Source organism: Bombus fervidus, chromosome 12 (assembly GCF_041682495.2).
Source record: "Bombus fervidus isolate BK054 chromosome 12, iyBomFerv1, whole genome shotgun sequence".
Taxonomy (NCBI): domain Eukaryota; kingdom Metazoa; phylum Arthropoda; class Insecta; order Hymenoptera; family Apidae; genus Bombus; species Bombus fervidus.
Window position 1 is genome coordinate 10,458,381 of NC_091528.1, and position 10,290 is coordinate 10,468,670.

The 10,290-nt window shown below is 35.5% G+C and overlaps 2 protein-coding genes across 3 annotated transcripts; one reads left to right on the plus strand and one right to left on the minus strand.

Annotated features, from left to right (window-relative positions):
• Positions 1-313: 313 nt before the first annotated feature.
• Positions 314-4,621, plus strand: LOC139993049 (uncharacterized). The gene is made up of 8 exons (XM_072014439.1): positions 314-1,259; positions 1,346-1,498; positions 1,565-1,700; positions 1,779-1,906; positions 2,160-2,459; positions 2,785-3,027; positions 3,178-3,393; positions 4,015-4,621. The coding sequence occupies exons 1-7, from the start codon at positions 1,031-1,033 to the stop codon at positions 3,297-3,299; spliced, it is 1,311 nt and encodes a 436-aa protein (XP_071870540.1). The 5' UTR covers positions 314-1,030; the 3' UTR covers positions 3,300-3,393; positions 4,015-4,621.
• On the minus strand, positions 3,416-10,098 carry LOC139993046 (band 7 protein AGAP004871). Of its 2 annotated transcripts, XM_072014436.1 has the most exons (10): positions 9,946-10,098; positions 9,559-9,688; positions 6,603-6,712; positions 6,211-6,283; positions 5,990-6,072; positions 5,624-5,827; positions 5,475-5,530; positions 5,288-5,366; positions 5,065-5,166; positions 3,416-4,451 (listed from the first exon to the last, which is right to left on the minus strand). In XM_072014436.1, the coding sequence occupies exons 1-10, from the start codon at positions 9,946-9,948 to the stop codon at positions 4,347-4,349; spliced, it is 945 nt and encodes a 314-aa protein (XP_071870537.1). In that variant the 5' UTR covers positions 9,949-10,098; the 3' UTR covers positions 3,416-4,346. The 2 variants fall into 2 exon arrangements, with proteins under 2 accessions (XP_071870537.1, XP_071870538.1); XM_072014437.1 differs by lacking the exons at positions 9,559-9,688; positions 9,946-10,098 and adding an exon at positions 7,863-8,310.
• Positions 10,099-10,290: the final 192 nt, after the last annotated feature.

Sequence of the window (10,290 nt, forward strand, 5' to 3'; positions counted from 1 at the left end):
CTTTGCACCTTTTTATTGTATAGATCTCCATATAAGCGTACAGAATGTAAACATACAACATATGTATGTCAAATATTCAAAATAAAGTACTCGTAATATTTAATATGTGAAACGAATCTTTGCTTAGATTCCATTTTTTCAATTGTGTTCATAAATCTATGAATTTGCATAAATATGTGCTGTCTAATAATTATTCATGCTATTACTATTACCATTATTTTTTGTACGTGCATCAAAGTTCTACCTCGTATAAAATAATATGTATAATTACCTTTGAATTTTTTTTTTCTATCGAATACTTAGAATATTTGACTTGTAAATATTACGATCATAATAATACATTATGTGAACACGTATAAGAATATTGATTATTATTATCTTTATTATCTTGTATGCCAAGCATACCTCGGAACATATAGATCATGGTAACAAGTACTTGGAAAATCACATAGAAAGTTCGCTTTCTCGCCCACGATTTGTCAAAGCACGTACCGCTTTATAGAAAACGTGAGAACAGATACCTTAAACGTACTGTATCGTATCTACAGGTAAAAATGACAATAGAACGTTTAAATTTGTTGAATTAAAGCCGTGAAAGTAAATACTGTGTCTCGACTCAAGAGGCAAACACAATAGATAGACTTTAGAGATGTGTCATTTGCAAGGTATCTTGACTTTCTCTCAATCTGCTTAAAGATCAACGTTCAACAATGATCTTAACGCTTCCTTTAATTAAACTATGTAGCATTTAGACCGTGTATATACATTTTTACTTAAATATACCAGTTTTCAAGTCCTTCGTTTCCGTTAGTCGAAGAGCAATCGTTGCAGAACACACGTCTCATCGGACCTTTGACATTTTCTGAACGATTTACGTCAACGTTATCCTCTTTCATATTATTCCTGAAATTATATAAATTTACAAATTCTAGATTCTATTTATATTTATAAGTATTAAAATTATATAAACAATTTCTTTTCTACAATTATATTTTTTAAATTATTACGTCGAAGGCGTATTCGTTTAATAATGCATAGATACTGTATCACTACTTTACTATTATACTCTGTTGTGTTGTGCATAAATATTGACGCGTGGAGTTCTCTTAAAAGATTTCGACATCTTTGGCAACCAAATATTAATCGCGTCAACGAATCGTTATCGCTTAAACGGGACCCTCTAAACTCTCTAAAGGGTAAATTACAGTCGATTAATTTTCAAAATAGCGCACCAAGTCAGGGCGGTAGAGAAAAACGACGTAAGTATAAAGACTACCATGTACTTATGAGCAGCAATATATTTTCTTAATTTGCTGGAATAATCTGTTTCGTTTCTTATTTCTAGTTTTCCCATTATTTACATTGGTCAAATTTGACAATAATGTTTGCGTCGGATTAAGCGGTGAAAATGGTACCTGTATCGCAGCTTCGGAATGCTCGAAACGCGGTGGTGTATCTAGTGGAGTTTGCGCAAATGGTTACGGAGTTTGCTGCATTGGTATGTTATATTTTCCTTTTTTCCGTTAAGCAGTTTTAACTGTTTTTCTTTCTTATACCGATTCAGTGACAGTATCTTGCGGCGAGACAACCAGCAACAATAATACTTATTTCGTTAATCCGAATTATCCATCAACGTTTGATGGTACTATATCTTGTCAATTAACGCTCGTTAAGTCGCATCCAACCGTATGTCAATTTAGGTGGGCCACTTTCATCTCAAATGTAGCGCTTTATTTGATAGAATCGAATTTCATTGACAGGCAACGTGTCTTTTCTAGATTGGATTTCCTGCAGTTTAATATAAGAGGTCCGGAAACGACTAACCATCAGTGTATCTATGATCAATTTATCGTTTCTGGGGGTAATCCGGTACCTACTATATGTGGAAACAATGCTGGCAATCATAGTATGTAACCACTTTGTCATTACGTTACGAATTTTGTGATTAGACTGCGAATATTCATAAAAAATATTTTTATAAACATTATCGAAAGAATAGGATCTGGACAAAGATTTGTTTTATTTACTATAACGAGTACCGTATTCCGAATATTTTAGACCACCGTCATACAAGTTTTTAAACTTGATTTTCTGAAAAATGAAGTCCATCGATCTATTTATGATATTTCATTTACGTAGTAACCATCGTTTTTATATAGTATACGTCGATACTGGTCTTGGACAAACGAATCCCGTTACGTTGACATTTGTTACAAGCGGAAATTCTTTTGCTCGATCTTGGAAAGTACGAGTCTCTCAAATACGTTGCAATACTATATACAGAGCCGAGGAAGGATGTTTACAATACTTCACAGGGATATCCGGCCAAATAAAATCGTTCAATTACGATCCCAACACCGGATTACAACTATCGAATCAAGATTACAGTATTTGCATTCGAATGGAAAGGAATTTTTGTGGTATTCAGTATATGGCATGCCCGGTTGATGATAAAGATGGTAATACGTGAATGAAGAAGAACGAAGATCGAATACACATATTTATGTGAACATATCGCACGTGTATTTCAAAAGAACCACATATATATCAACTGATCATCATGAAAGTTTAGAATCTAAAAGATCATTTTTTTTCAGCTTAATATAGTTAGACATATAAGCTTAAGATACAATAATATAGCGAGATAGGCTTTCAAACAGCCTTTCGTTTTTCCTGAAAAACATGTTTGAATGTTGTCACTTTCGAAATATGTATTGTGCGATATATGAATTGTATTTATAGCAACTGAATAATTATGCTTTAATATTTTATGACACGATGAAGCAGTAGACGATGGTGCCACTATGGCAAGAATGGCACGTAGTAATGGATTTACGTTAACTGGAAATACGCAAGCAATGCAAATAGCATCGATGACAGGAGCAGCCTGTCAAACCGATTGGTTAACGATCCCGTGCGCGTCTAACACAGGTAGATTACCAACCCCCATGATGACTTGTATCGATCGGATATGCGGTGGAACATTTAACGCGGAAAATCAAAATTTGAACGCGTCTTCTGTCATTAGTAAGTGTTCCTGATATTTTATCGAATACTTTCTAATAATATCCAGTACTAATTTCTATCTTCTGATGATATACATATATTATGATTACTTACACAAGGGCTAGAAACAATGTTTGTTTCGCACTATCACAAACGTATCTTGATTATCAGGTACAGTGAAACCATTTAGACTAATTTTCCATACGGATAGCGTTGAAGCGCCAAACGATGTCGGGAACAGAGGATTTTGTCTGAATTATATACAACAACCTTGCACAACAAAATTAAGATGAAAATAAAATGTAAATGAAATCAATCTACTAGGTTCGGAAATATATGCTGTTTAAAAATAGCTGAAAAATTGATGAGATTTTGAGGAAGACGAAGGTATAATTATCAAGACAAGCAGTATTTTAATATCTTTAATATTTTAATATAATGATAAACAGTATTTTGCAAAGTAGAAGATAAGAAGAATATAAACACATTCGTATCCTAAATTTGATAAAATCAAAGTTAAAACATCTTTTAAATTAATTATTCTCAAAATCTGTCTAACAGTCCTTTGTATCGCTAACAAATATACAGGGACATTGAGCATATGTACATTACTTACATGTATATCGTTCGCAACATATGTTGAAACTGTGAGTCGTAGAAGAAAAAAGTTACATGTTTACATACATAATTATCGCGAGTCCGAAGTGAATCTTTTTGTACTTTCGTTCAATAAAACGAAGATTACATTTCGAAGAGGTTCGATTATAAAATTCTTATAAAACATTGCTTTACATTATACTACGCGCGTACACGCGTGAACATACACGAAACATACATGAATAAATAAGTACAAGAGTAAAATTAATTTCCATTACCCTTACTAATGATACGAAATTCAATATACTTGGACTTGATTAATTAGTATATAAATGCTATAATAAACACAATAGTGTGCCAATATTTTTTGTAGTCACTGTATGTATGACGTGTTATAAAATTGGTCGACAGATACGGTGATGTGGTGATGAGATGTAAAACGTTTTGCTATAATCGATGGAAAAAGGATCGAGTCAAGTACGCTATAAAAGTACACGGTCGATTAGAGAATCAATTAGGTGTGATCCATACATGGTGAGTAACTTCTTTTGGAGCTGACCTCGTTTTCATCGAATATTTGTTCATTGTACCAACAATAAAATTAAGTATCCTTGTCCCTTGTTATGTCGATTTCCGGTACATAATGCTATATAGCGTTAATTATATATTACACACATTCCTTACGCACAGAAGATTGTAGATGACTCTGATGAGACGATAGACTGTTAACTTGTATCGAGTTATTAAGAGTCCTTTCCGACAGTTGCTTTCATGAAATATGTTAGTATATCGATAGGCAATGGGAATACGATCGTTGAATTTTTCTCGGCTGAAATAGTGTTTAAAGTCTGGAAACGATAAAAAAAAAAAAAGGTAACGATAATGATCAATAGCGTGTAAGAGGAATTATATAGGGTGGGTCTCTCTGCAACAGCGATACAATCGGGTAAGAAAATATTTAAAATACATTCTTGATGTAATAAATCGGGCAGATTTTCAAAATCGTTTTTCTCCAAAATAAAGCCACTTATCCAAAGACTTTATTCTACGTTTTCGACTTACTTCTTCGCGAGGAAATACCCGTTACCCGGTTGTATCACACCGGCCTGCAGAGAAGACACTCCGAGTGTCGATACAATAGTGCTCGTTTAAATTTTAATAAATCGGGATTGCAGATTATAATTCTAACTGAACAGACAGCAGTTTTATCGCAAAAATGCTCTCGAGCCTTTTGACAATGAAAAAAAAAAAAAAAATAGAAAAAACGAGAACAAGGGTGAAAGACACAATATCACTCACTTACTTTACAGGTTTGAACGAGTTCGAAATACTAAGTAGCGAGAAATGGTGTTGCTGGGACGGGTCATTTGAATTTAGCCGAAATAATTCTATTGAAATCTATATAAGCGCTACGACGAATAAAATCGAGTCGATAATATTTATAAGTTAATAAATACGTACTTGTAAGTAGCGAAGTTGCAATGCGGCGGGTGAATCACCGATCACCTCCGAAGCTTCCCTTAATGCTCGACTAGCCTTTTGCTCACCCTCTGCTGCGATAACCTACGCATTCGTGTGAAAGTGAATCTCATTATTTAAAAGGATCAACGATTGATAAAAGAGAAGGAAAGGAAGGAAAGAAAATCAATAACGAAGTTTATTGGGAAGTGAAAGGGAAACGAACCTTGGCACGGGCTTCGCGAGCAGCTTCAGCTTCCGCAGCCATGGCCCTTTGTAATTGCACTGGTAGTCGTACATCTTTTCTGTGGAAAAAATTTATCGTACCTGCATGTGTACATATAAATAATATTTGTAATACTTATGAATATTATTTACGATGCAGTTGCATCGCGTTGCAGGCGCAAACTTACATTTCGACTCGTTCCACTTTGATTCCCCATGTATCGGTAGCTTCGTCCAAGGAAACCTGACATTCGGTTTTATTTCAAACAGCCGTATATGTGTTTACGTGCGCGCGTTGTGTGTGCTCTCACTTGATTCCAAATTGATTCCAGTTTACCTGCATGTTCCCGGAGATCGTTTCGCGTTCGCTGAGAATCTCGTGAAGCGGCCTGGTTCCCATCGTGTTGCGAAGCGTAGTCTGTGCCAATAGTTTAGTGCTGTGATGAGCGTTCTCAACGTTTGTGATCGAAATCGTCGCATTGTTCACGCGATAGTACACCACTGCGTCGACCGATACCGTCACGCTGTCCTTCGTCAACACCTAATTCCAATCAAGTTATGTTAGCATTATTTCTCTCCTCGTTGACCAAGTTAATGCACCATGTATCGGCTCAAGCTTAGGCCAGAGCTGGATGTCTTAAGAAATATTTTTAAATAATATTTATAAATAATAGATTGGCTAATCGTAAGATCAGCGACTTACTTCTTGAGGTGGTACATCGTACGTTCGTGTACGTAGATCGACACGTGCGTAATTATCCACACAAGGCAGAATAAAGAAGATTCCTAGAAACAGTACATAGTCACGTAACGATTCCCTCTTGAAACTGGATATAGAAATTCCAATACAGTAGAACTTTTATCATTCGAGCTAATCATGACACTAATGAATATTTAATAAACGTTGCCTAATTGTATTTTTACCGGGTCCTTTAGCACCACCAGCCAGAAGTCGTCCTAGACGAAATATCACGGCTCTCTCGTATTCCTGCACCACCTAAGAAATTTTGGTGATTCTCTTTGTTCTCGACTTAATTAAAAATTTACATAATAAGCTTGTTTATTAATTACGTGCTATACTCATTGAGCTATGTTACGGACATGTTACAGAGAGTGCACGAACAAACGGAAAAAGATAGAGGGGGATGAATGCGAGTGTGATCGAACATCTAATTATAAGATAACCGGGAAAACGAGGTTACAGCTACGATGAATGAAGATCGTATAACGTTTGCAGCTAAGAAGATAGTCGAGATATTTTTGGTCGAAGGAAAAACAGAACAATCCGAGAAAGTACTATTCTCATGTTGTCTTACCTTGAAGCAAATGAAGAGGGAAAATGGCATAGTAAGAATCACGATGATCCAAGATAATACGACAAGAATATTTTTGCACGTATTAGTGTTTACTTGCGTTCTTTCATCCGCTGAAACATAGTGAAATATAGTACTTTGTCAAAAGTAGCCTATTTATATTGCTTCGTAGAAGTGATATAATTAGGTCATAAGGCAAAATGTTGAGTAGGATCACCACTTGATTTAGCCACAGCTAAAACCGTACACATATTTTTAGGGCAGCTGAGTCAGTTTTTGATTATAGTACTATTCGATAACTTGCCCAAGCCCTTCTTCGAATTATACTATCAAGGGATAAATGTATCGGTTACACCAGCGATTTTCAGCCTTTTCCATCTCATGGGAAATACATATCACGTTTCACGTTTGTTTTTATTTAACGATCTACGAGAAAAGGGGTCAATGCCCCTGATTAACGATAGCCAGGTACTGCGTGTTTTAAAAATTCTTACGACACAGCATTTGAAAATCGCGCGGCTATATTATTAAAAAAATCTATCCAAATAAGTATCCATATAGGATGTAAGATGTTCGACGACTGCTTGGCTCGTTTGTATATTTTTCAAAGAGCTATCGATCGAAATAGTCGATTTCTTCGTTCATTCATCGTCGTCAAACAGGAACGAAAGAAACGCGTAAATGTATTTTTAGGAGTATTCAGTAATGTCATCGATTTTACTAATGCCTCCGGTATATTCACGCGCAGATCGATATTTCGATGTTGTGTGTACAACCTACATTCAGAAAATTACGCCTCCGTACAAATGAGATAGATCGAAACGGAGCTACGTAGTATGGGAATTGAGAATACATACATAGTTCACGATGTACCATACGTTGTTCGAAACAGCGATATAAGAATAAACCAGAACTTTCTCGCGCAATAATTTGCAAACTAAATAATGTATATCAATAAATCGACAAGTTGTAATTTATAGTTTGCAAACTACTCTTTTATTAATTTATAATTTTCTATTAAAAATAGGACAATCGTATAATTTGTAATTCGTACAATTTACTTGCAACGTTTCGTTTGCTTTATCATCAAACTTGTTCGTGTTATTTACTAATGCTAGTAATTTGTAACTTGTAACTTATAAGATTTCACTCGTAATAATTTGTTTCTTCGCCGATACAAAATGTATCGACTTGGTTTCTAACGGTTTTAAAATCGTACGAAAAATTCCGAATAGCTCTGTTAATCTGTTAATGTCTGCTTACCGCCTGTCATCTCGAAGCGATGCGATTATTGAACTCGATTTGGCAATTGAGCGTAAAAATCACACAAATTCCTTACGCTCACCAAATGTCTTTGAACTCTGAATAAATAGAAGCAGATGGTACGTTGCTTCGCCGACGGAAGCAAAACGAAATACGGCGGAGCTTCAATGTGTTACTCGTCACACGATTTATTACGAGTAGTTGCCTAGTCAGTCTACGATCAACCACCCACCCAGGAAGTCCTCGCTTTCCTTTTCCCAGTACTTTTTTCCCCCGTTCTCCTCTCTCTTTTACTATCTCCCTCTGTCGGATAGATGTTCACTGCTGCTCCTTTCCTCTCGCTCGTTTCTCTGCTCCCTTTAGTCATACCGACATGCGCGAAATGCGCACAGCCCTACCTTTCCTGTTTTCGATACTTGCCTTTCCTTTTATTTTTTTCCTTATCGTTCAGCTGTCTAATTTTTCCTTCCCTTCTTTATACTCTCTTTTTCTCGTATCTTTCATATAAACAATTTGTTTTCTTTCTGTACGATTTGACCGAGGACAGAAAACATTTGGCAAATTATTGTAACATTGTAGTAGGAACTGGTAGCACGCGAATGGACAGCTTCATTAATATGCTATTACAGATTGTCTGTGTGTACGTATCCTGGGTTTATATACATACATACATAATAATAATAACAATAGCTCTATACTGGAATTAAGTTGCGTTAATTTAGTAAATATGCTTACGTCGTAATCGTTTATATTTTTTGCAAAAATGCGGATCTCCTCTCACATTGTTGGAACCTGTAAGCCTTTTACGAATTTCCCTGTTTCTAACATACTATGGGGCATCTACCACCGTTCTAGGGACAATTTTCGCGTGAAATTAAACGATAATCCTGCATGCTCGTATACATGGAAACATGGAAACGTAAAAAATTAATCTTTTCTGCCTTTTATCGTTTTTATTCTTGTTAGCTATCTGTATATAGTACACGCATGTGTATAGATATACGCTTCCGGTTCTCTATTTACGTACCATTTGTTACTTGTTACGTGTACAGTACAAGTCGCATTCGTTCTTGAGATATTTCTATTGATTTATACTTAGGAACTACTCGTTACACGTGTTTATAGCCTATCTATCAGAATCAGCGATGTACAAGGTTAATGCTAAGCGTTACAACATTGTCCACATACAGAACAGTGATTTTTATCGAAGAACTTTTAGGAAAGAATCATGGGTCTCCTCTCTTTTCTCTTCGTGCCTCTGTTGAATCTTACGTCTGACAATAACGAGTCGTTTCTACTTGGAACTTGTTACTTACCACTCGGAACCTATTGCTAATGGTTCTAGTTATAAGAAAAATCTTTATGGAGTAAGAAAATCGACGACGCGATTAATAATTGTTCGTTGTGGCATTCTGTTTTTGTACCTAAAAACTGTTTGTTATACACACAGATAGAATATACGCGTAAAATGATCGACGACCTTGTCTATAAGCTCGGTACGTTTTTCCGGAGTGTAAAGAAAATTTGACCTTCTTTAGACTCGAGTAATATTTTATATCGTACAGTCCAACACATACACACGTTGTGTATACGTGTGCTTCGATTTCGTTGAATTTGATAACGTACACGTAGCCCGGAAAATATTCGTACATTAAACCAAATTCATTTCTGAACGTAAGAAGAATCTTCGACTCACCACCGACGATACGATTCTGTATATCATCCGGTCGCGTATTGATCTGTATCGTTGATCCATTTCCATTGCTCATAGTTGCCATAGGTATAGACATATCAATGGGTTTCACGCGGGACTCAAATCTCGCCACCTAAATTAAAATTCGTACAGCGTGTACACTCGAGAAATATAATATAGGGCAAGATATTATTATAATTATAATAAGAATAATTATATAAGTGTAATGTAATTATATGTAACACAATTAAGTTTATATCGAAGCCTTTAATGGAAATTTAAAGTCGAGATACAGATCGTGAAAAAATTAACCGATTGTTCCAATAAAATACACGCAGTTTGGTCATAAACAAATTGCGATTAAGAAATAAAAATCGTTGTTACAATTACCATGATCGTAGGTATAATTTTAAAACAACTGTACTATGTTTATCGAGTTTTCCAATATGCGTTGATATAGTGTACCGGAAGTTGGATATCGGATTAACAACATGCCAAAATACTCGGAATAAGCATGGCTGTTAATGTAATGATCGAAGAAAATGAGAAAAATAAGTTTTAACAGAATTGTTTCGTTACAGATCATTCTGTGGTACGGATGGAAAAAGTAATAGAAACAAGCGGAGGAACATATATTCACCTTGTGCCAATTGTTGCGCGCCGTTGAAAGAACTAACAAGACTAATGAAGGTAACGTCGTGATGTCGTGACGCTTTATACTATATGCGCGGCCGC